Source organism: Castor canadensis, chromosome 9 (assembly GCF_047511655.1).
Source record: "Castor canadensis chromosome 9, mCasCan1.hap1v2, whole genome shotgun sequence".
Classification (NCBI taxonomy): domain Eukaryota; kingdom Metazoa; phylum Chordata; class Mammalia; order Rodentia; family Castoridae; genus Castor; species Castor canadensis.
Window position 1 is genome coordinate 9,064,491 of NC_133394.1, and position 26,788 is coordinate 9,091,278.

The 26,788-nt window shown below is 41.5% G+C and overlaps 1 protein-coding gene across 10 annotated transcripts in view; it reads right to left on the reverse strand.

Annotated features, from left to right (window-relative positions):
• Nucleotides 1–26,788, reverse strand: part of Elf2 (E74 like ETS transcription factor 2) — a 93,901-nt gene that overhangs the window by 10,531 nt on the left and 56,582 nt on the right. For 2 of the 10 annotated variants that reach the window (XM_020171490.2, XM_074041181.1), the window contains 5 exons: nt 11,061–11,174; nt 9,464–9,601; nt 6,513–6,599; nt 2,116–2,308; nt 272–625 (listed from right to left, as the gene is read on the reverse strand). In XM_020171490.2, coding sequence (XP_020027079.1) covers nt 272–625; nt 2,116–2,308; nt 6,513–6,599; nt 9,464–9,601; nt 11,061–11,174 — 886 coding nt within the window. The other 8 variants (XM_020171487.2, XM_020171493.2, XM_020171491.2 and 5 more) reach the window with 7 other exon arrangements.

Genomic DNA, 26,788 nt, shown 5'->3' on the forward strand with positions numbered 1-26,788 from the left:
CTCTTGTACAAAAAGATGAGTACAAATCCAAACTGCATAAACTGGTGCTCCCAACTGGTACAGATGTACTGGCAATCTCTGAAGTTTACAGTGTGAAAGACTCTAAACCAAGCATTAAAAATCCCACCTTAGAGTCCATCAGTACAATAAAAACCCACTCAGACTAGGCAAGCCATCTACTTTAACAACGAAAACATACATTTAAAAGACCAAAGCCTGCCAAACCAAGGAAAAGAAAGTAAACACTCCAGCTCATGGTTTGCCTCCTTACCTGGGAGCTGCAGCTGCTGACACAGAGGACGCGGTGGTGGGAGAGCGGGAGGCAGTGTCGTGACCGTGACCCGGGGAGGTGAGGTTCACAACTCTAGCCACGCCCTTCTCTGCTCTGGCGCAGTTTAGAGGAGACGAGCTTTTCCCACCACGGACAGAAGCGGCTGCTTTCAGGAGGCTTTCTGCAGACAGCGACACTCGCTCTAGAGACTTTTCATCTGCGGTGGCCAAGTCTTCACTGCACGCTTCACTCTTGTCGTCATCTATGACCACTATGTTCTTGGGCATATCCTTGAACTGATAAACTAGTCTCTGGCCCTCTACCTTCGCAAGGATTCCCCTCTGGTAGTAGTATCTGTAAGGACAGAAAAATCCTGAAAGAGTCACGTGTATCACCCTCACCCCCACACCACGAGCACGGAGACAATCACACACCCACTCATTCCTGTAAGGTAAGAAAAAGAGCTCTCACGGCCTGGACTGCTAAAAGGCTGCATATCTGGCACAGGAACAAAATTAGAATGTGCTACCATGGCCTTGCGATCTGTAAAGTTCACGCTCTTGTTTTTTTCGGGTTTTTTTGGCACTGGGGTTTGAACTCAGGGCCTCATGCTTACGAGGCAGGCGCTCCACTACGGGAACCACTCTGCCAGCTCATTCTTTCTTTCTTGGTTGTCTAGTCCTTTTTCAAGACAGGGTCTCACTATGAGCCCAGGCTGGCTTCCAAGCAGAAATCTCCTGCCTCAGCCTCTGGAGTCCTGGGCTTACGGTATGAACTCGACACACAGCTTATTCCCTCTCTTAAAGAAATAGCTTCAATACAGAGTATCTGACTGTTACTGCCACCACTAGAAATCCTACTCTGACTAATGTAAGTTGTGAAAACAAGTTGACGTTGCATGGGAACTCCACCTCGGCCATACGCAGTACAGGGGATCCTGAGACACATGGCCGTCTCACATAAACTGTGCCTGCTCACATGCAAACCTGCCACCTCAGCCAAACCTGTACAGACTTCTCCAGCTGACAAAACTTGCAAACACTTTCATATTGAGATAAAAACCACTTATAACCACAAAAAGGCAAATTAACTTGGGAAACTGTATTTTGTTTTGAGTTTGATTTTTTTAAAAGGCCTACAAAACCGAGTGTCTTTTTTTTTTTTGTGTGTGTGATACTGGGATTTGAACTCAGGGCCTACACCTTGAGCCACTCTACCAGCAGCCCTTTTTTTTGTGAAGGGTTTTATCCAGATAGGGTCTCATGAACTATTTACCCGGGCTGGCTTTGAACTACAATCCTCCTCATCTCTGCCCCCTCAGTAGCTAGCTTTACAGGCGTGAGCCACCGGCGCCTGGTGTAACAATTTCTTAAGGACAGATATTCTTGTTTTGTTTTCTTTTTGGCAGCACTGGGGTTTGAACTGAGGGCCTCATGCTTGCAAAGGCAGCAAACTTAACCACTTGAGTCACTCTACCAGCCCTTTTTTTGTGATGTTTTTCTCAAGACAGGGTCTCTCGAACTATATTCTGGGGCTGGCTTCGGGCCTTGATCTCATGCCTCATGAGTAGCTACACTTACAGGTGTGAGCCACTGGCGCCCGGCTTAAGAACAGTCTTCATTGCAAAATCACATCATACAAACAAGATTTTGCAAGGACGATGACATGGTGGTAGACATGTAAACTAAACTCCTCTCTCCCCATCCACTTCCAAATCTAACAAGCTCCTCTTGGATATTTCCCAAAGTTCAAAGTTCTATGGGACGTTCAGCTTCTTTCAACAGGTCACTGCAATGTGAGAAGACTGAGAAGTTTTTCTGGAAACTGGCTCTTTTGTGTCTTACCTCAGGGCCCGTCCCATAGTCTCATAGTTCATGTCCGGCTTGTTCTTGTGCTTCCCCCAAAGCTTTGAGACAGCCTTTGAATCCACAAGCTTGAAGATGCCCTTTTCTCTCTGGGTCCACTTAATATACCGGGGACAAGTATTTTTATCTTGAAGTAAATCTAAAAGAAACTCCCACAGATAGGTTGTGTTTCCTTTAAAAGCAAAGCAAAATGACAATAACACTCATTAACTTAAAATTAACATGATCAAAAGCAAATTAACTTTTTTTTTTTTTTTTTTTTTTTTGCAGGCTGGGGTTTGAACTCAAGGCCTCGAGCTTGCTAGGTTGGCATTCTACCACTTGAGCCACTCAGCCAGCCTAAGTACACTTGTTATACCAAAAATTCTAATTACATACTCATCTGCTGGTTTTAAAAACATATGTTAGAAAGCTAACAGAGGACCTGGATTTTATTCTAAGGTAATCACTGTATCCTAGTGTTGAGTTCAGAAAAGTAAAAGCACACTTAGTTCAAAATTAACCTGAATTAAATAGAATCAGATGTAGTAATTTACAGATTTGAACTCTGAATAAATTAACTTGCACCTTTGTTTATTATATTATCCAAATTCAATATCATATTAATCAAAAGGCACTCATTAATTTTATTAAACAGGTAAGCAATGAAATGTATGGCCTCGGTCAGGATCTTTTTGTAACAAGTACACTTTTCTGGATTCCTCACGGGCATGAACCCTGGGGTACATGTCTCTTGCACTTCAAACTGCCCTTAACCCTGCCTGAAGCAATCTCTTCACATTTTTCTTTGGACTCACAGTAAATGTATATTTGACAGCAATAAAATTTACTACCTCTGAAAACAGATTTTTAAAAATTCCTAATCTCTTTCTACTGATGCAGTACAGAAAGATAATATATTAAAAGAATTTTTATTTTTTTGGCAGTAGTGAGGTTTTGAAGTCAGAGTCTCACACTTGCTAGACAAGTACTCTACCACTTGAGTCACTCCGAAAGCCGTGTGTGTGTGTGTGTGTGTGTGTGTGTGTGTGTGTGTGTTATTTTTAAGATAAAGTCTCACGAGCTGTTTGTCCGGGCTGGCTTCAAACCATGATCCTCTTGAGTAGCTAGGATTACGGGTGTGAGCCATGGGTACCTGGCTATGTTTAAGGAATGTCGTTATATACGAACAACTCAACTAGAGACTTGTGCTGCAGTCTTAAAATATGAGCTTCTACCAGAGCAGTAACACATTTGTAGTTCCAGCTACTTGGGAGACAGAGCCAGAAGGATGAAAATTTGAGGCCAGCCCTGGCAAAGTTAGTGAGAACCTATCTCAAAAACAAAAAGGCTGGGGGTGTGCCTCAAGCAATAAAGCCTCATGATGTGCAAAGCCTGGGTTCAATCCCCAGTGACGAAAGAAGGAAGAAAGAGAGGGAGGGAGGGAGTAAGGAAAGGAAGGGAAAAAAACTGGTCAAGTATTTAGCAAATGTGAACTATAGCCGGGCGCTGGTGGCTCACATCTGTAATCCTACCTACTTGGGAGGCTAAATTCGGGAAGATCAATGTTCAAAGTCAGCCTGGAGAAATAGTTCTCGAGACCCCATCTCCAAAATAACCAGAGCAAAATGGACTGGAGGTGTGGCTCAAGTTGTAGAGCAGTACAGCACCTGCTTTAAGTGCAAAGCCTCAAGTTCAAACTCTAGTCCCAACAACAACAACAACAAAGTGAACTACATTAACTCTGGATCATGCTAACAGCAACATCTGAAAATGGGCAAATATTAAATATTTCTACTGAATAAAATATTTACACTTAGTCATCATATACTACACTTAAGTACAGGACAGAGAAAAATTTAACCCGAGTCTATAGGGCTGGGGCATGGCTCAAGTGGTATAGTGACTGCCAAGCAAGGGCAAGGTTCTGGGTTCAACCCCCAGAACTAGGGGAAAAAAGAAATCCCATCTCTGCCTCAAGGCATTTACAATTTAGTGGAAGAAAAAAGCAAACATCAAGTTAAGCAGTAATAAAAGCCATTTGAAACAATGTCTCAAGGCAATGGACAGTTGTATGGCAAATGAATCACAGGAAACAATGGCTGGGATTTCAGGAATCATAATAAAGTGGATTGGCAAAACATCACCAAGTCTTGGAAGCCAGCCAAACTGTAAAGAAACAGGACTCCAGGGCTGGCTGTGGCTGCATTTGTAGAGGTCTTGCCCAGCTTGGTTCAATCCTCAGCACCACAAAGAAAGAAAAGAAAGCAGAAAAGGAATGTGGACAAGTAAAATAAGGAACCTAATTCAGAAAGAAAAGAGGATTCTTTTCTTCTTCCTTTCCCCCTAGTAAGGGGGGAAAGCAGTGGGAGAAATCAGGAGAAGACCAGGGTTTTCAAGCTCCTTTTTTTTTGTGGTACTGGGGTTTGAACTCAGGGTCTACACCTTGAGCCACTCCACCAGCCCTTTTTTTGTGAAGGGTTTTTTTCCTGAAATAGGGTCTCATGAACTATTTGCCCAGGCTGGCTTTGAACTGCAATCCTCCTGATCTCTGCCTCCTGAGTAGCTAGGATTACAGGTGTGAGTCACTGGCGCCCAGCTCAAGCTCCTTTTATTTACTCCTTTGGAGCCTACTCTAGGAGTAGAGGTTCTTAAATCCCTGAAACAGAAAGAGTGCTGAGAAGACACAATACACAACCTACCAGTGAGTAACCACCTCTCCTATCTCTTAACTAGATCCTTAAATCCAGACCCATGCTACAGGCTACTGGAGAAGCTTCCAAACCAAGCCACTGCCTCCCTGGCTTCTTCAACTGAATCTCCACCCTGATCTCTCTTAAAACTCAATAGTCATTAGGAACCCACAGTTGAAGCCAGCACGCACCTCCTCACATACAAAGACTGGCCTTCAACTTCAAAGTACTTTTATCATCACTGATGGCATACTGCATCAGGAAAGTGCCTAAAATTCCTGAGCCACATGGATCATTCAACTACATCCAAGCATGCTGCTGGGAGCTTTTTTATTAATTTTACACCCAGTGGACATCAGGTCTTAGGAGTAGACATAGAAACAGAAAGCAGAGATTTTATTCTGGAAGGAAGTTTTGTATAGTATAGACAAGGCCTTATGAAGGTCTTTGGGGCTTATTAGATATAAACTCAACATTTTTGGGTTACCTTAAATGCTCCACACCAGTTTCCAACCCAAATTCAAAATCCTACTTCCAGTTTAAGGACGACAGGACTGAGGGAGGGAAGCTGCCATTGTCAGACACTCTCATCATTATTTTCCAGCAGAGGTTAACACTGGCTGGATTTTGAATCCGGGCTTCACTTTACCTCATCTGCTTCAAGTGCACTAAGACCGATGATTGGTTTGGGGCTGGGGTGCAGCTCAGTAGCAGCACCCATGCTTAGCACGTGGGGAGGAAGAGCATAAAAGAAAATAAAAAACCAACAAAACACACACACACACACACACACACAAAAATGATTTTTACTGGTAAAGACAGGTCATCACAAAGTTATTCAACTGGGGTTAAACAATTAAACATAGGTCTTTGAGTATAACAGACATCACTGATAATGAGAATTATTTAAAAAACAGTAATAAGGGTCTAGAGGCATAGCTCAGGAGTAGAGTACCTGTTTATTAGCACATGCAATCCCGGGCTCCATCCCTGCACCACAAGACAATCAGAGAAAATGGTAATAACTGTGTGTATGTAGTTCCACTCTCTAATGTTCCTCACTACTATTATGGAATTTTAATGTTTTCGATGTAAGTGAAAGGCAAAACCTAAGATATTAGTGCTGTTACTCAGACACGTCCCCTAAGACCACAGCTTCTGGGAAGGACAGGCTTCTCATGGCTCTAAATATATTACCAAATAAAAATGTTGCTCTGTTACACTCCCATAGTAGAGCTATGGCTAGGATCTCTGAGACAGGACTGGACAGAGGTATTTTGGAAAAGTTCCCCAGGTAATGCTGACCCATCCCGATGAAGAAATGTTACCAGATTACTTGGGAGACCAGACTGGGTAAAAAAATCACTGAGACCCCATCTTAACCAATAAGCCAGGCATGATGATTCATCTCTGTAACCTCAACTACTTGGGAGGTAGAAGTAGGAAAGATCTTGATTTTAGGCCAGCTGACACGGAAAGTGGACAACAACAAAAAACTAACACAAAAAGGTCTGGATGTTGTGGCTCAAGTGATAAAAGGTCCCAAGTTCAAACTCCAGTACCACCACCAAAAGAAGAAATGCTACCAGAGACAGTACTCCCATATGTCCATGTACTAGAAACAATGGTCTTACAAATGCAAAAATGTCACATAACTGGGAAAAAAAAAGATCTCAACTCCAAAATTACCCCATCCCCCATTACCTTTTCCTTCTCTGGGTTTCTTCTTGATTCCCAGCTCAGGAGACCCATTAGAAATTGGTGATTGTTGGGTCTTTGGTTTCCGACCAACTGAAAAAATAAGAAATTGGAAACAGGAAAGATAAGGAGCACGCTTCTCTGTGATAAGACAGTCTCATTAAAATAAACACTAACACATGGACTAACGCTCAGTGTAAATGAAAAGTTGCTCATAAAGGAGCATTAAAAACTTTCCGCAATTTTAACGGAAGCTGTGAGCTGTAGTAATTTCAATGTATCTGGCCAGTCAGGTTCTACTGACCTATTACACGGGTAGAGCCCAAGTTTGCTCACCTTTTAGTGGGTTGTTTTTTTTTTTTCAGGACTGGGCTTGAACTCAAAGGCTTCGAGCTCACAAAGCAGTAGCTCTGCCACTGGAGCTGAGCCTCCTACGCTTGCTAACCTTTAACACTAATATAGCAAAGAAACAAATCCTACCAGGAGGTTTTGTTGTATGGGATTGTCACAACCAACTTTACCTACTTACTGCAGAGGGTCTGATAATCTGTGAAGCCCCTTGGGATCAAATGCAGAAGGATAAAAAATATTAAACACTAGTGCTCCAAGCCAATCCACTCATGAGAATTCAAGCACAGTGTTTCAATCCCCTCACCTCAACATGCAGATACACTGCAAGGGAAAAAACTTACAAGTTATTATTTTATAGGTCTAATAAATGTCTGTGCCCTTCTTTTTGTTTTTCATTTCTGACACGGGGCTGTCTGAGACCGTCTCAGCATGCACAGGGAAGGGAAATCAAGGGCTGTCCTGCTCCTGCTAAAGAGGGCATAAGTCTGAAAGAGCCGCACTGGGTCCTTCCTACAGATGGATGCTGGCAGCTGAAGGGAAGGCTGACAACGAGACTGGCAATATTAAAGTATTTCACATTTTCAGATCTAATGTATTAACAGATTATTTCTGACCTGGTGATTGTCATAGATCTGGGGTTTCTGATATTCTCTTCATTATCAAGGGTTATTTATTACCTATATAAAAACCTAAATCAAATTAAAATCTTTTTTTTTTTTTTTTGAGTTTGAGATAAGGTAACCCAGACTGGCCTTGAACTCTTAATCCTCTTGTCTCAGCCTACAGAGCACTGGCATCAGCCTGAACCACTACCCTTGGCTAAAATGCCTTCATTTATATTACAAAACATATAGATATAATCTCAGATTTCATTCTGGTACTTCTAACCAGAAAGATGTCTGTTTTGGCAGAAAAAAAAAATCACTGGTTTCCTTGTTAGGACAGAGCTTAATTTCTCAGCTTAAATTAACATTTATACATATGAATCAGTCAATAACAAAACTAACATCTTCACTATCTCCTAAATTCAAGCACAAAAGCCTAACTAAGGGAAAAAACAAAAACAAAAGGCAGGGAGGCTGAGGCAGGAGGATTGGGCCTGTGAGTTCAAGATCAGTGGGGAATGGAGGGAAAGATGGGGAAATGGTCTTCTCTGACTGGGGTGAGGTGAACTCTCAGTGCCCTGATGGCTAAAGATACCGAACATCAGTTACTGGCCATGTGCAAGTCTTTTACTTCTTTTTTTTTTTTAGGGATATTAATTGTATCTACACAATTTTTTTTGGTGGTACTGGGTACTCAAGAGTACTTGCTAGCAAGTAGTCTAGCACTTGAGCCCCGCCCCAGCCTCCATTTGTTCTTGTTTTGATAACTATCCGTTCAGTTCATTTGCCCACTTATTAGTTGGATTTTTACTCTTTTGGTGTTGAATTTGAGCTCTTTATGCCAAAACCTTTAGTAGGTATGAGCAAATGAGACGATTTATAAGAATGTCTTTTGTTTTTAAACATTTATAGGAGGTAGACACACGAAATCTCTGTATTATAGATGAGAACCTAACTTCAGATTCATCTTTCAAATTTTACCTTTGGTTTGGATAGGGAAATCTGCCCTGAATGCCCACGTCCTCATGAAACGTCACGAGGAGGTGTGCTGGATCCTGGTGCTTCTGGGGTCAGGTGAGCAGAAGCTGCAACAGGAGTCACACAGTAAGTGGATTTCCGCTTTGCTTCACCCACTGGCAATTTCCACCAGTTAAAAGCCAATAAACTGGCATTCTTAGTGTTTTAAAGCAGAAGGTACAGGGAAGAAAAGAATATTTAGCTTTAAAAAATGTCCATGAAAGAGGTGAAATATAATATGAAAAATAGAGAACAAGATTTCTTTTTAAGTAACCACATCGGGTTTGATGGCACGTATCTGTAATCCCAGCACTCAGGAGGGTGACACAGGAAGATGGGGAGCTTGAGGCCAGCCTGGGGTACAAAGTGAGTTCCAGGCTACCCTGGGCTGTGTAAGCAAGTTCCTAGCCATGAGCTGTGGTTCACACCTGTAATCCTAGCTATTTGGAAGGCTGAGATTGGGAGCATCCAGGTTCCAAGGCCAGCCCAGGCAACTAATTCCAGAGACCCTATCTCCGAACTAACCAGAGCAAAATGAGAGGTGTAGCTCAAGCAGTAGGGGGCCTGCTTAGCAAGCACAAAGCCCTGAGTTCAAACCCTGTGTCCCACCAAAAAAAAAAAAAAAAAAAAAAAAAAAGATCCTGTTTTTAAAAGTAAAATAAAACATTTTTAAAAAGTAACCAAGTATCTACTAACAGCACAGAAATTACTAGGCAAACGTGCAGAATCTCTAACATGCTCTCTGCGTGTCTGACACATGTTAAAAGCTCACTTACAGGCAAGTGCCTTTAGGGCTCCAACACAAACTTCTTTAAACAGTGTTAGTATGTTAAAACACAAAATTTAAAAATCTCAACTGTTGTTTCCTTCAGACTCGTTAACATCTATCTTAAATCTACAGCATGTATTATTTTCTATGTCCCTTCATGGGAAAAGATACCAGAAAAACATCTGCTTTCTCAGAAAAGTATAAATATACTCCACCTTTTTTCTTTTTCATTGGTTCCTGGCTATCTGGAGATGTTGGAATAGGAGAGGTATCCATTGGTTCAGACTCTTCAGTTGACACCTCCACTACAGTTTCTGTAATGACATCTGGCCTCATAGCAGCATGGATAAACTCTGGAGTTGATACACAAGGAGGGACAAACACTTCCACTATAAAAAAAAGTTGAAAAAGTAAGTTTCCCACCCCCATTCATAGTCCTCACAAGGATAGTTCAATACCTAGAAGACAGGAGTTTACTAACAATTCATCAAAGCTGGGCAAGAACTTAGTACTGAAGAAATTAGTTTGTTCGAAATTCAGTATGATTAAAGTATTGAGGGAAACAGATGTAAAGAGAACCATCTTGCCTGGCACTGCCTTTGCCAGGCAAGTGCTCTACTCAAGCCACTCCCCTAACCCCCATCACGTGATACAAAACTCAGACCAAGATCATCTAATATTTAAAATAGTTTTTAATGGGATAGTCTTGATATTTTAAGACACTAAAATAGTAACTGACATTTTATTACCTACAATAATGTTACTTCAGTTTCCTTCAAACAAGCATGACTAAGCAGGACATTTATTTCTATCTCAGATGACACGTGCAATTAACATACGCTGATGTGGATATACTAACACTGACCAACAATTCCTGAATATGCTTCTCCTATCTTGCAGTAACACATGGGATTCCAATTCCAGCTAAAAAGTATGACTGTGATCCTGGCTATGTGAGAGGTTGAGATGGGGAGGGCAGAAGTCCAAGGTCAGCCCAGGCAAAGAGTTTGTGAGACCCCATCTCAAAAACAATCAACACAAGGACTGGTGGTGTGGCTCAAAGCATTAGAGCACTTACTAGCAAGCCAAGGCCTTTAGTTCAAACTCAAGTACTGCCAGAAACAACAACCAAATACCTAACACAATAAAAGTGTTGGTGGAGTGGCTCAAACAGTACAGTGCCTGCCTAGCAAGTGTGAGGCCCCAAGTTCAAACACCAGTGCTGCCAAAAAAAAAAATATATATATATAAATATATATATAAATGTAATTATATGTACTATAATAAATGCTCTTAGCATTTATTGTAAATTTCTTATAAGAAAGGCCAATCTCTCCATATCAAGTCAAATCATTAAATTAAAATTAGGACAAATTAAATTAAGGTCAGGTACTCATGAAAAGTAGACCTTTAAGAACTCCAGCAATACTCTTGGGTGTGAGCTGTGGCTCACACCTGTAATCCTAGCTACTCAGGAGGCAAAGATCAGGAGGATCTCGGTTTGAAGCCAGCCTAGGCAAACAGTGAGTCAGACCTATCTTGGAAAACCCTTCACAAAAAAGGGCTGGTGGAATGGCTCAAGCAGTAGAGCCTAGCAAAAGTGAAGCTCTGAGTTCAAACCTCTGTAACGCCAAGAAAAAGAAAAAAGTCTTCAGCAGGCATGGCAGTGCAGCACTTGGGAGGCTGAGGCAGGGTCATGCCTGGGCTACTTACACATCACAAAACTGTCTCAAGCAAAACAGAAACAAAAGGTCTTCATTCTAACATGAAGTAACTTGATCCATCTTGTACAGAAACGGCTGGTTCACATACCAGGACTTCTTGAATCCCTCAAGCAGGTCGGAGACTCCATATGAAGCAGGGCCTCGGCAGCTTCGATGGTCTTATCTGTACAGTGTGCATTACTGCTATGAACGGATGCTTCCACTGGGGGGAAAGAAGTACTATTCAATTACAAAGGAACTAGGCACATTACTAACCTAAAACACACTGCTGTACGAAAACAGAAATTAAATCCCATGTAACTCTATGTAATGCATTGGTACATCACTCTATAAAAATTATTTATTGAAATAACTTAAAAACCAAAATAAGATAATAACTACACTTTATAAAATGAAGGCTGACTTAAAAAGCAACCAATAAACCAGGTGTGGTGGTACATTCCTATGATCTCAGCACTTGGAAGGCTAGATCCTCACAAGAGGATTCAGAGTTCAAGGCCAGTCGGGACTACTTAGAGAAACCCCATCTCAAAAGGAAAAAAAAAAAAAATCCAGTGAAGGTGATTAGAAATAAATGAGAATTTTCTAGATTGCAGTCACAGAAAAACAAATAAAGACCCCTGAAATTTGAACCCTGCATCAATTTTAAGCCAAAACTAATGAGGGCCAGAGCAGGGTAAGGATAGTTACAGATTAACAGCCCTGTGAGATCAATTTCAGTTTGCTGTGTTGCCATTAAAGCTAAGAGTCATAATATCTGGCAGAACCAGTCAGAAATCTTCAGTTAAATTGATGAGTTAGGCTCTCCTGGACAAGTTAGTCATTGCCAGGCAGGGCATTATTTAGGGTGAGAAACTTGGGAACTGTCTTCCTAATAACTGTGTTCTTTTCAGAACCCTCACTGGACTTTGCTAGGTTTTACCTAAGAACTTTAGAAGTTTCTATTTTCTCTCATGAAGCCTTTTCTAGTTCCACCAACCTTTGCATCTTCTCCCATTTCTTTCACGCTTTGCTCTTAGTTACTTGTGAAACAGTACAATGTGCAAAGCAGTTCTTTGCACTTTCAGGTTCAACAGCTTGGGCAAGTAATCTCCTGAACACATGACCACTTTCACAAATAGCAATATTACTACTTACCTCAAACAGCTGTGAAAATTAGGTGGTCTCATAAAAAAGGAAAAAAATAAACAAAACCCAAACTTAGCACAGAGCCTGGCATATAAATAAGAAATCAATAAAATCTTATAGACTCCTTGAAGTTAAATGGGCTATTTTAACCCAACTTTTTGTCTGCAATAGTTCCTAATAAGCTTTTTTTTTTTTTTTGGTATGCTGTGGCCAAAACCAGGGCATCCCATGTAACTAGGCAAGTGCCCTACCACCGAGCCATAGCCATCCCCTAGACTTTTCATAGTAAATGTGGCACACAGGACCTTCTTTTATGTGTTGAATTAAGGAACCCACTGACTTTACAGGACAATTGGCAAATCAAAACACTTAGTATCTTAACAACACATTAATTTCACATTCTTACTTAAAATACTGAATAATTTACTTGGCATGAAGTGTGGCACATATCTAATAGTTTCTAATTTGACAGATTTTTTTTTCTCAAGGTGTCCCCTCAAGGACCTCAAAGTGTATGTTCATATAAATCTCATAAGATCAACATTTTAAAATACACAAGTTTCACTCACTGAAGATATGAATCTTTTCAAACTGTTTTCTGAAAACTTTTAATTGGGGGAAAAAGTCTACTTCAGTCTCAAAATTCACCAAATGCTAAAGCCTCAGCCTTAACTGCCGTCACTTGGAGAGCACTTTTTTTAACCCTCGGGGCTGTCTCACCACCTGTTGCACATCATCCACCAAGGTAGTGCGGCTCTCCAGTTGCTCTTCCCATTTATGGCAATCTGCTCAAAGCTCACTGGTTCCAGAGAGGCAGCCAAACCTCGGAGTAAATCTATCTTTAGGTGACCCTGCTTACTCTTATCTGCAGCTTCACTGAAGCAAAGGATTCAATCGGCCCTCCTAGCTCAATGTCAAAAACTTGGGGTAAGCGAGAAATACAATTACCAAAGTGCCCCTACAATCCTCACCTACTCTAATGAAGTTGGAAAGCAAATCTCAGGCTTTTACATCTTAATCTAGGAACTGTTCTCTTTAAAGCTGGCTTGGCGTGGCAATTTAGCAGTTGTGTTAGATGCTATTAATAAGTCATCCTGGGTAAACTGATTCCTTATGTAACTGTATTAACATATACCCTAAAACTACCACATTAAAATCAAAGCGTCACACATCCAGTCATACAGCAACAGAACTTTACCAGATTTTAAAATGTTTTAAGTTACAGATAAAATGAAATCTGTCCAACAGTTATATTATGTATTATGTGTCCCCAATCCTTAAGTACTTTGAGGTACATTCTCAAAACCATGATTTCATGTTGTTTGTCAGTACAAATTATTTTTCTAAAGTGGATTTTCTTGCTTATATTTCTGACCTCAACATTCCCTTCTCCCCAAATTCAACACATTGTGCCCCAGAAATACTCTGTATTTATTCACTCATAGATGAGTCAAAAGTTATCTGTGAATTGTCAACTAAAAGAACCAATATGCTAGGTACACCAACCAATGGCTGTGGAAGGTTTATTGCTGCCAGGACCTGTGCCATCGATCTGAGACACAAGAGTACATGCTCTGGCCTCATGAAAGCTTCTATTTAGTTCAGAAAGCATCCGAGAATGTTAAGTAAAGTGAAAAATAACTTAGTTACTCTGTAAGTTAACTTGTAAAGGAAGGAAGCAGTGATTTTTTTTTTCCTTTTTTAATGCATACTATTTTTATGTCTTGCTATTTTCATCAAAATGCTAAATGTAGATAAAAGGTAAGTGGAGAAAAAAAATCTAAGAGCCCATTCACAAATCCATTTTCAATAATGTAACAAGAACAGTTTCCAAGAGTACTGGATCCATTTTGTAAAAGTGAATAGTATCTCTTAGTTAACCTATGTCACTTTTATTCATTCGCTTTGTTTAATGTTTATTCATTCATTCATTTATTTATGGCACTGTGGACTGAATTCAGGGCCTTTCCACTTGAACTTCACCCCCAGTCCAACAAGTAATTCTTGAAGCGCAAGTTTAAGAAACTCCTCTATCTAAACCTATAATTTTTAATACCATTATATTCAGATCAATAATTCAAACAATATTGAAAACTGTGCACAATGCCAAAATACAAACAATTTAAGTGATGTGCAATTAAGTAAACTAAAAACAGTGGCTGAAAAATAAAATTCCTCTCTCTTACTTACAGTGTGATTAACAAGTACTCTTTCAAGACTTGTATATGAAATCTCTGGGAGGAAAAATAAGCCAGTCATTTAAATTGAAGTAGTAAGTGGACAGGTCATCATTTTCTAGCGTTCTTCCTTACAGTAATAAATGCATCAAATAAATTTTAATTTTAATCATAGCGCCAAAAATAAAATTTGCTTATGCCTTCATTTACTATTGGTAAAAATACGCTTGTTCCATTTGCATCTTTCTAATCAACTGGTGTTTGTATGGTAGCCTGTTCCAGAGTCACTCAACAGCTGTTACAAAATACCAAACTTGGTAATTAAGTCTGACAAGAGGCATACCTCTCAGCTTTGCATAAGAGAACTCTGGCAATGGACCTAGCTCATAACAGTGTTCTCAAGTCAAAAATAAAATTTAGTAGCAATTTAGTTTGAGAGCAATGGAAAACATGAGGAAACACTTCATTAGTAGACAGTGGATTCCCCTCCAAGCAACACCATAGACTAAGATGATAAGGGAGTCACCACCCAGTTTCCACACCCATTCACCAGTTCATTAGCTAAGGGTTGAGCCCCAAGGCTGTAACAGAAGTCATGAAGAACAAGAGGGAAAAGAAGAGGGAGAGTACAGGCCTGAGATCATCTACTTTTTACACTTCCCCCTCAACCATCACTCACTATTACAAGGTGTGAAAGGGAAAAAGAACAAAAAAAACAACTGTCCAATACAAACCACAGGGCTGGAAGAGTGGCTCAAGTGGTAGAGTGCCTGTCTAGCAAACATGAGGCTCTGAGTTCAAACTCCAGTGCCACCAAAAAACCAAAACACCAATACAAACCACTTACGATTTTAAATTTTCCAGTAGCTACATTTTTTAAAGTTCAAAGGTGAAACTAATGCTTTGTTTAACCCAGTATATCCAAAATACTGCCATGTCAACATGTAGTGTAATCAATGTAAGAATTTTACTCCAATGTCTCAGCCACATTTTAAGCACACAATAACCACGTAAGTCCTATCCACATATATTTATTTAAAAACAAAGAAAACTTAAAAACACTAATTAATCTGAAATAATTATTTATGCACACAAACATAAATAATATTTTTATAAAAATGAATTCATAAAAAATTCAGTGAGTGACTTTGGTTTTTTACATTTCTACAATTTTTTTTTTTTTGGGTGGCTGGGTATTGAACCCAGGGCCAAATGCATGAGGTGCAGCACTCGACCACTGAACCCTGCAGATCTTTTCAGTACTTGATTCAAGAGAAGGTAGATGGATCCACTCATCTCCTCCTTCCCTCAGACTGCTAGAATATCACAGCATAGCCTCTAACGTGAAAAGGCAAATGATGTCCTAGTAATATGAAAATAGTTTGACTTCTCATACCCCTTGAAAGGCTCTTGGGACTCCCAGAGCCCCCAGATCTGAGTTTGGTTTTTGAAAAGCACAGCTGTAATTTATCATCAAATGTAATTAATCACAACCAAATTCTTTATTCATGTTTTAAGTTTTAGCTACTAAATATAAACCTCAGCATGTAGATGAAAATTTATGTGATCACATTTCTATACAACAATATGTTTTCACTCACATACTAAGTTTTTTTTTTAAACATGCTTTTGTAAGTATTTCTGGTTTTTTTGGTTTTATTCCACATAAATAAAACCAGAGGCTCATGCTTGCTTAGGCAGGTGCTCTACCACTTGAGCCACTCCGCCAGCCCCTTGTTTTGAACATTTACTACAGACTATATAAGGAGTTACTTTAAATAATGTCAAGACACTCTGCTGCCCGCCCTTCTCCAAATTTAAAATTTGTTTTAAATGCTGAATTATCCTGATTGACTTTTTTTATAGTGATGCTACTCTATAACTTATTTTAAGTGAATTTTAGTATTAATGCTGCAATGAATTCTAAAGGATAATTTCTTCAACATATTTTCAAAAATTTTTTTTCCCATACTAGGGATCAAATCCAGGACCTCAAGCATGCTAGACAAGAGTCTTAGCACTGAGCCCCATCCCCAGCCCCTAAGTATGCTTTCTGAAGAGAAAGTCAATGTCATCCCCATACTTTTACTTCAACACCTGCTTCCCATCCTTTCTCATTCTGCTAATTGTTTTTCAACTTGATGATCTTTTCAAGATTGATACAGGCTGAGTCTCTCAATTCTGCAAATCTGAAATTTGAAACGCTTTGGAGTCTGAAAAACTGTGAAATCTGAAACACTTCCATCCCTGGTACTATGGAAAAGGGATACCAACCTTTAACGAGATATTCCGATTTATGGTAAATCAGAAATGACAGTTTCAACTTCAAATTTCATGATGAACCTTGACAAAATACACATTTATTGTTATCAGTGAAATGATTTAGGCTAACTTCTAGAAAAGTCTCTCTCTTCATTTAATAACTGCATTGCAGAGCAAAAATTTCTGGTGGCCTTACTTCTCAAACTTAGAAAAGGAAAAACTCAAGGAACATGCATTTGAGAATAAGAATATTTTAAACTAAAAATTCTCCAGAAAATACAGGCTGTACACACTTAATATTTTCACTTAAACATTAGGGCAGTAACACTGTCAGACATCTGTGTTTCCTATATTCATCTATCAACTAGACTGAATTTATTAAATAAACTATCTCATTTAATACACATACATACCCTCAATCCAATATGGCACATTTTATATGTCCAAAGACTGACTAGAAGAAACTAACCTCTAGTTCTATGAGGACTTTACAGACATATTCACCCATATGTGTATTTAACAAATAAAGAGAAGCCTTATCTTTCCATTAAACGTTTTGAGCTAACTCACAATTTTAGAGCTTTAGAAGTCCTTAGAGATCACCTAGTCAACCCTGTCCTCTTATAGAAAATGAAGCCCTAAAGAGTAAGTCACCAGCACACAGTACTAGTGATGGCTACACACAGACCCTTAACCGCCTGCAGGGTCAAAACTCATTCTCATGCATCAGGTTCCCAGCGAAAGTTTTAGAAAGCATGGAAAGTCTTGACCACAACATATTTTACATGTTAAGATGACAGTAATTAGTAACCAGTAAGCTTTATTTACTTAACTCCACTGAGAGCACAAATACAGACAGCTAAAGGAGTACATACACCCTATACTTAAAGTTTCAAAGGGGGATAACAGAAGCTCAATCTGTAACAGTAGTGGTGACTTAAGAAATGATTTAATTTACAAAGAAACAACTGTCAAGCGAACAACAGCATTCAACTACACGAATCACCAGCCCACTACTGCAATCACTAGTGACATTTTCCGTTAGATTTCCATTTGTCTCCTGACATAGATAAAAGGGACACTGTGTCCATTTTACAAACACAAAATTCACTAACATTACTCCCCTAATGCTCCTGGAAACTGGCAGTAGTAAGAATTTAGATCCATAGCTGGATGGTACACCTGCTACTTGAGAGACTGAGGCCAGTCCGGGTGAAACAGTTTGTGAGACCCCCCCCATCTCCAAAACAACCCGAGGAAAACAGACTGGCACCTACTTTGCAAGCATGAAATCCTGAGTTCAAACTCCAGTCCCACCTCAAAAAAACTAAAAAAATTTTAGAGCCCTGAATCTTAAATTTTTGGATCATCTTTACTCCTCCAACTTTTAATTCACTGAATAAACTGAGTAAATCAGCAAACCTGTCTGAAGTTTCTTTCTAAAACAAAGCCTGTAAGGGAGCTTCAGGTTACATGAACAGGACTGAAGAAATAATGTGAAAATAATTACATGCAAAATTATCTACAGCACATTATCATCAAGACAGAAACCGTAATTGTAAGATCTGTATATATAGTACTAACGAATTCAGTGGAACTGGAGGATCAGACCCGGAGATGCAGCTCAGTGACAGAGCGCTTGTCAAGCGTGCAAGAGGCCTGGGTTCAGATCCCCAGCACCTCAAAACAAAAACAAATACAAAAGCCTTATAAAAAGATGCCAAAACTTGTGTATTTTCAAACTAAAGCCTGTTAATATAATATCCACTCCAAGCAAACTATGTAAGAGTAACATTCACTTTTGCTGATAGTCCCAAAGTTCATAGTAAGAAAGAAAACACTTCTCACTAGCAGAAGTTAGGCCCCTCTTACTTCAGAGTGTTCTTTCCCAGGCATTCATAACCACGGGAAATAACGTATCCTGAAGCGCACATATTCCACCCAACAATTCTAAGTGTCCAGAGCACCAATGATATAAATCCAGAAACCTTTACTAATTAATACTGCATTCGTGGACTGACGATTTACAGAGCAACCAAGTTCTCATCACTCTCTGCTTCTCGTCACTGCAACTTAAATTCGTATTCTGATCAGAAAGTAACTGTCAAAAATATGTTTAATCACTCAGTAAACTGACTTTCCTTGGGACTTCCGAAAAGTATAATATGCATTCCATAAAAAAAGGCTGTTCACCATTGTGTGTTACACAGTACATAAGGTTCTATTACTCCAGATCGTACTTGAATTTATAGAGTTCTGTTAAATTTAGCGATACAAGTGCGTCCATGGCTTATCCTCAATCGAACCAATTCAATTTTGCCAAACAAGTAGACTCAAGACCCCCTACCTAACAACAATGGGTGTACAGCATGCCGGGTCTGTTACGACATTACTGCGTGGTGACTATTTCTCCTCGTCCAGGCCCCACGGATGTGGACAGGAAAAGAGCCGGGGAAAGGAGCATGCACGCTTGCGGCACCATCAAGAATATTCAAGCAGAGCGCCACAAAGCCCGGGCCTTCGCTGCGCTGTCGGCCCGGGAGCAAAGCTGCTTTTTCGGTGTAACTTAAGTCCGTGCCCTTCCGCTGCAGCAGTGGCGCTGCACATCCCCCACCCGCGGCCACTTCCGTGTTTACACTCCTCTTCCCTCCAATTCCATGCGTACATTGTCAGCTCCACTCCCGCCCGATCTCCATTGGCCGAGCGCACACCCGTGGTCCCGCCCCCAGAAATCAACGTTCTCATTTGGAACCTCCCGAGAGCAGATTGGAACCGCGGGCCTGTCAATCCCGCGCGCGCTGTCCTCTCCCAGGCGCTTCCGCTATGGTGGGAGGTTTGGGGGAGGGGAGAGGGGCAATTCCGTGCAGAGACTTCCCTGGGGCCAAGGCTCCCTCCCGCCCGCCCCGCTCCTTCACCTTCACCCACTGTTGACAAAAATAAACCTTCTTCTCTGACGTCCCAGCGCTGCAAGCCGCGGGCACCACACACACGCCGTGTCCTTCCCACTCCCCTAAAAGCTGCCCACGAGGGAAGGGGCAGCAGCCTAGTTTCTCCCTGGCCACGCATTAGGCGCGGAAGGGAGGCGGCCCCGAGAAAAACCCCGCCACGGCGCCTCCACGCTGGGCGCCCTTCCCGGACCGTTACTCCGGAGCCTGCAACCTGCGGGACGTGGGCAGGAGGGAGGCTCCCAGTCCCTTCTGGCGGGTCCCGGGCGGCGGACCTCGCCGGGGCCGCCTCGTCCACGCGGAAGTCACGGAGCTGGGGGGCGGCCGGCGCCCCCCGAGCAGCTGCGGCCTCCGGCCAGACAGCGTGGCAGGCGCACCGAGACAACAGCCTCGCTTACTTCCTGGTTCCTCGGCGCGGGGCGAAGCGCGCAACTCGCCCGCCCCGCGTCCCCAACTTAACCGCGGCTCGGCTCCCGGCACCGCTGCCAGCGCCCCGCCCGCCGGCCGCCGCCGCCCGCCGGGCCCCCCTGGAGCGACAGCGCCGGGTGCGGGGCAGGTTACTCTCCAAGGTGATCACTTCCTGATTCGTCGCCTCCATTACTTCATTCACTCCCCCCTCTCCGCGGCCGCCCAGTGCCTGAGGTGGACACCGTGCCCCCAGCACTGACCGCGCCAGGGGAGGCACCCCGCCTTCCGTGCACCCCCTCTCCTGCTTCCCCGATGCACCGGAGGAAAGTTCCCGGTCCTTACCGGCCCGGATGAGCAAATCCAGCTGGTTCGTGGGTCCCTCATGCAGAGACGTCGCCATGTTTATCCCGGGGCTGGAGCTGCTGCTTCACATTGACTTCCACCGTGAGCCGCGGCGGCAGGGGAGGAGGCGGAACCCGCGGCCGGAGACACACGCCGCGCCCGACACACACTCACGCACTGGCACACCGACGCCCCGGATCCTTGCGCGTCTCCGACAGGAAGCGGCGGCCGGCCCGCCTCCCGCCGCCGGCCGAGCCACCCACCACCTAACGGCGGGGCAGGGGCAGGGGCAGGGACAGGGGCGGCGGCGGCTCGGCTGCGCCGCGATCCTTCCGCCCCGCGCCCAGACAGGAAGTCCCGGGCGCCGTCCGCACGGACACCTGAGGCTGCGGGGCCGCCGCGGGACCGCGGCCAGGCAGGAAGAGGCGCATTTCACGCTCTGCGGAAGCCCAGTGTGCAATTGTCCCCCTGGACAAGAGCCATTAGTCACATTTTCCTCGGAGAGCGACCGCGCACCTAGCCCCGCGGCCGTGCGGAAGGTGGCTCTGGAACTTGTTCTGGCTTCCCGGGGCTTATGCAACACGTAATCGGTTCACTCGAAAGCGCTGCGCTCAACAGCACAGCGACAGAAGTCTGCCGGGACAGACCCCACGGCAGACTCGGTAAGGCGCGCCGACTGCTCTCCCAGACCCGCCGTCCTGTGCTTTTGCGGAAGTCACAGGTGACAGCAGGCGAGCCAACCCGCCGCACATGGGTCACACTCCCCAGTCTGCTAAGCATGACATTCTGTGCCTTTCCACTTTCCTCTAGTTCACGCGGAAACAAATGAATATTCATTTATATTGTCTGCTTGTGAAAAATCCTTGTCTAGAAACTGAACTCCTTACAAATACAACAATATAGTGACTATAAATTCACTGGAATCGCAGGAAACCAATAAAGTGACGAGTGAGACCTCATTAAAACAAGAAAACACCTCCCTGGTTTCACAATTTCTTGAAATAAAAATTGTGTGAAATAAATGTTATCCTAAAGTTGTTTGCCACAAAATTTACATAAAACAGTGCCTCCCACAGAGTAAGTGTTCAGTATTTGCTGAATAAACACAAAGATTTGCCATATACACATTTAAGACAGCTAGGTGTCAAATTTCATTTTTGAACTAACTATATTACAATCTAGAGAAAAACTTTCAACAGTAATAGTAATGCAATATCGTTTTAAAAAGGTTTATTCAATGATTCCAGCATCAGAAAGGATTCGACAAAGCCTGTGACTTTTTAAAAAATTTTTTCTTTTAACACTCCAATTAGACAGCTGGTGGTTTAGGTTATTATTACTGCTATCAACTTGAAGTAACAATCATGTATCAATAGCATCTTCACCAGTTTCCATGTGGAGTAGATAAGGGGTGATAAGGGGTAACTGCTGGCCTTAAACACATCATGGAAATTGCTAACAAATCTGAATTTCACTCCAGTTAAGTAATTTCTCATGTGTTCTGTTTATTAGGGAAAAGAGTAATGTAAGCCAAAGGCTTATTTTCTGTGGAGGTGACAAAAGTCAATATGGCTCAAAAAGAATATAGTTGTCTTCTCACTGTGGGAGTCAGTCTGAAATCTGATACGCAACTTCTACCTTACTATTTCCTTTTAAGATGTGTTAAAAAGCCTGTGTGTTTCACGGTCTGTACATCTTCATTACATGCATCCCTCTCACCTCATTTTAAGCTCCAAGAGAACAGAAGCTGTATGTATTACTGCATACTTTATAACAACACATACACACAAAGAAATTAATACAGAAAGACGACAAAATATTCCTATATATTAAAACTTGTGAAAACAAATTTCCCTGGACATAAATGCAATTCTGCCCTGCTATAAACAGGTTTCAAAAGCCACCAATACTTTCTAGAAACCAAAAATACTGGAGAAAAAAGGGTAAATTGTTGCTAGAATGTGTATTGGTACAAATTTCCAGGAGAGCAACATGGTGTACATCAAGAGTCTAAACGCAATTTACATTTTGACGTAGGAATTTCATTTCTGAGGCCTAGTCTAAAGAAATAGGCAAGATATTTCATGGATCGTGTTAAAATAAAGCCATGCATGGGCATGGTGGTGTAACTTTTAAGTCCAACTCCTGGGCAGGAGGATTGTCTGAACCCCAAGTATGGAGCCAGCCTAGGCAACACAGTAAAACCCCATCTCTTAAACAAACAACGTGAAGTTTTGTGTTTTGTTTTTTTGGCAGTGCTGGGGATCAAACCTCGAGCCACAGAGCCTCACTCATGCATGGCAGGGTAAGGGCTCTCACAGAGCTACATCCTCAATCCCTAGAATTTTTAAGACAGGAAAATACTAAAAATATAGATGTGACAGGGTATTAATATTTAGATATTAATGTATTTTTTCTATCTGACTCAAATGTAGCATATGTGATACACATATATAATATGTATACTTGTGTGTATATACATATTTATCTGCATTTTCAAGTCTTCAAGATTGTTTAGGTTTTTATAATCAAATGTGGGGAGACAGTAACTGAGGTTTGAACTTGGGCCTCACACTTGCTAGGAAGGTGCTCTACTGCTTGAGTCCCTCCACCAGCCTAAATATGTCAGGTTTTTTTTGCTTTATTTTGTTTTGGTGGGACTGGGGTTTGAACTCGGGGCTTCATATTTACAAAGCAGGTGCTCTGCCACTTGAGACACCTTAATTCTGAACTTGCAACAAACAGCCTAATGGCAAAATGTTTGGGTCCTAAGTTCTTGGAGGAAGCAAAACACCATGTCAATGAGTATTTCCAAGCAGCTCTATGGAGCTGGGATAAAGTAAGGAATGCTGAATGACATCCTACAGAACAAATGTAACTGAGCTCTCCAGCTAGTCTAGGGGACAGACCCTCCAACCCTAACCAAGTCTTCAGATGACTGAAGCCTGACTGACAAATGCAGCCTCCTACCAGACCCTGAGTTGAGACCTTGCAGCTACACCACTCCTCTAACCCTGTTAACACCTCAAAAACTCAGTGAGATGGTAAATGTTTGGTGGTGTGGGCTGCTCAACCTGAGGTTATGTGTTTAATCAGCTGAAGATAATACAGAAGGAAGGGGTGGTGTAAGACCCCAGCCCAGGAGTGTGTGGCCTACCCTTTGGGAGGCTGAGGCCTCTAGTTTGAGGCCAGCCTGGGCTACAGAGCAACATCTTGTCTGAAAAAACTAAAAAAAGAAAAAAAGAAAAAAAACAACCTTGTCACATTTTACAACTTACAAGGCTGAAACTTGTTAATAACTCCCAACTTTGAAGAACAGAATCCTGAGTTCTTTTCATTTGCTAATTCTTTATAGGAGGCGTCAGCTCTTTCAATCTCCCATCTCTGCATTTTGAAAATGTCTTAATAGATATAATCATTATAATTAAAGTACAATATAACCAAAAATAGTCTTAGCCTTGTTATAAAATTTGTTCGCCAATGGCCACAAAATGTTCATTGTGGTATTTGAGTGATTTCATGGTCCTGCAGTAACTGAGAACAGAAAATTCTTAACACAGATGCAACTACATAATTGCTTCTAGCAGGTTTTGAATGGTGTGTGTGGTGGTAGAATCTTTTACTGAAGTCATACATCAGCACTGGGAGGTCAGATTTTCCTCAAGCACAGGGTCTGTAACGTTAAACGTTCTTATCTCAAGATTGCACTGATAATTCTGTTTGTATCTTTTATCTCAAAATACAGAATCATACAACGTTGTAGTTGGAAAGGATCACAGATTTTCAAAACTTAAGAACCTGAACATCACAACCTCTTTTCCCTAACTGGAATTAGATATATTACACTAGAAAACCCAAGTATATGTGTGCTCTATTCGATAATGTCTTATACTAGATTCTAGTACAAAGGACAATAGGCTTTTGAGTTTAATGTGGTACTGAGGTTTAAACTCAGGACCTTAGTGGGGTGCTGGTGTCTCACGCCTGTAATCCTAGCTACTCAGGAGGCAGAGATCAGGAGGATTGTGGTTCGAAGCCACCCCAGGCAAATAGTTCAAGATACCCTATCTCAAAAAACCCTTCACAAAAATAGGGCTGGTAAGAGTGGCTCAAGGTGAAGGTCCTGAGTTCAAAACCCAGTACCATAAATAAATAAACAAACAAACTCAGGACCTTGAGCTTGTTAGGAAGGTGCTCTATCTACCACTTGAGCCACAGTCCCAGCCCTACAAAAAAAATTTTTTTTTAATAAAGAAAGAAAACATGGCATCACTTTAATGTCATCTTACTATTATTTGGGAGAAGGATGACAATTTTCTATTTCAGCCATCACCAGCTCTTTAACTGCCAATAGGAGAGCAAGGTGAGTCACCAGTTTAGTTCCTTCATACTACTCATCACAACACTGAAGCCCCAGGAAGTCAAAATGATTTGACAAGGGTCACAAAGCATCTTATGACTGCAGCATAAAGAAAAATTACAAAACAGTCTTCTTAAAAGTTACAAAATACATGAAAAGTTAAATCCATTTTATATTAATATATTTATGAACTATAAGCCACAATATGGTTAATGTTTTCCTTTTTCCCCTCTCCCACCTCAAGCTTTCCTAGTCACAATATAGACCAGGCCCATGCTTTTCCTATGCAGTCAGTGTACGAACACAGCATGTGATATGCACCAGGAGGAGCAGGTTTTGCTTTTTAATGTCAAAAGCAAAAGCACTGGAGAAATTAACACAATAAATTATTTTGAGCAGTGAGTGAGAATGGTGGGAGAACAATAGAAGTTCAAAGCACCTGAGCCTTTCTCATACAGAACACTAACAAATAGTAAAATTCAAAGCTGTTGTGTTGGGCACATTTAGAGAAAAAGGGAGCCAAAGTGAAGAAAAGTAATCTGTAAGAAAAATATGTCTGTGAAAGAGAACAATCTGGAATCAGGTGATTTAGGACCAGTGAATAAGGCGTGGCTTATCAACACACGGCAAAAATCTGTTAGTAAAATGTGCATTTCTCTCAGGAGAAGGATACAGCTATTTTTAGATTTTCAAAGAGGTCCAAGATTCCAGAAGTTACTTTATCATAAGCTATCGTGTCACATACATAACAACATTCATTTTAAGACATGGGGTCCAGTGTGCACCGTTCTGATACATTAGCTTAGGTGTCATGGGACTTTGATGCTTATTTTCTATATGACTTGAGTTTGCTGATTCCTTTCTTATAATCTCTACTACGCAAACTCTCAGAATCGCTCTTAGAAAACTGTCAAATTAAATATTACAGCTAATTTGTTCTAGTGGGCATTAAACACACACTTAGTTTAAACAGCATTTATTACGGTGCATGCCACTCTGCAAAGTGAGCTGAGACAGTTAATGGTCTCTATATTTTAAAAAATATCATGGCAGATAATTTCGAGGGCTTGGATTCCTTATTATCCTTACAGAATGTGTAGTGCCTTGAGTACACTGGAAAATTTTTTTGTAATTCCTGTGAAACTCTAGAGGAGCTAATACCTAATTCTTGCTTAGCATGTTTATGAAAAAAATTTACAAGGGAATTTCTAAAATATTGTAGAAATGTGTCAAAACTTGTGTTTATTTGATTCTAAAAGAAATTTTAGAGTTACGTAATCCCCCACCCTACAATATAACGTCTGCGTTATGCCAACTGAGAAATTCCTCAAAGGTCGGAACTGAGCTTCTGATTGCCAAAGCCAGTGACCACCTCGTCTTCATCTCCCTTTGTTCCTCTAAACAAATGACGTTACCGCTCATGCCTTATGGAAATCCTTCCCCTGAGCTGATTTTCACAATGGCAAACTGGCTTTCCACTTTCCTATTTGTGTCTCCCCACTCCAACAGAACCCTTTCCATGTGTCTGCTCACTCAAAGTGAAATCCTCAGCCACCTCTCTCTTAATTCTTCCCCCACTCTCTCCACAATGGCATTAACCGAGGGCTTTCAACATGGCTTCTATGCCGATTCAACAGTCTGCATCTCCAGTCTTGACTTTGTATTTTTTTTAAGTTATAGATACTAATTCTCAATTGTACGGAAAATATTTCTATCTGGATAGCCCACTTGTATGTAAAGGTTGTTTTCACTACCAATAATAATGTCACTATGTTCCCAGTCTAGAAATTGGAGCAGTCTGTGTTCTAGTTCAGAAACTCATACAGTCTTTGAAGGAGATTTAAAACATGCAAGAAGTAAGTAAAAGTAATGTTACAAATAGCCATATTCTCCACCTCCCAGAACCTGAAACGGTGAACATCCTTCCATTTATTTAAGGGTGTTCCCCCTGAGAAATAACACACTGCAGATGAAAACCACGTCTGGTATTCCACCCCAGTCCCCATTTGCCATTCCATCCCTCCAGAAAGATCACTATTACATAGTTCAGCATATATTCTCCCAATCTATTCTCTACACCTTTGCGAGTGTATATTTACACATGCAGTGAGGTGTTCATGTGTGCATCCTGAATGATATACAGAGTATTTTACATGCTGTGGGTAGGTAAATGTCATATTAAATATGACATTCC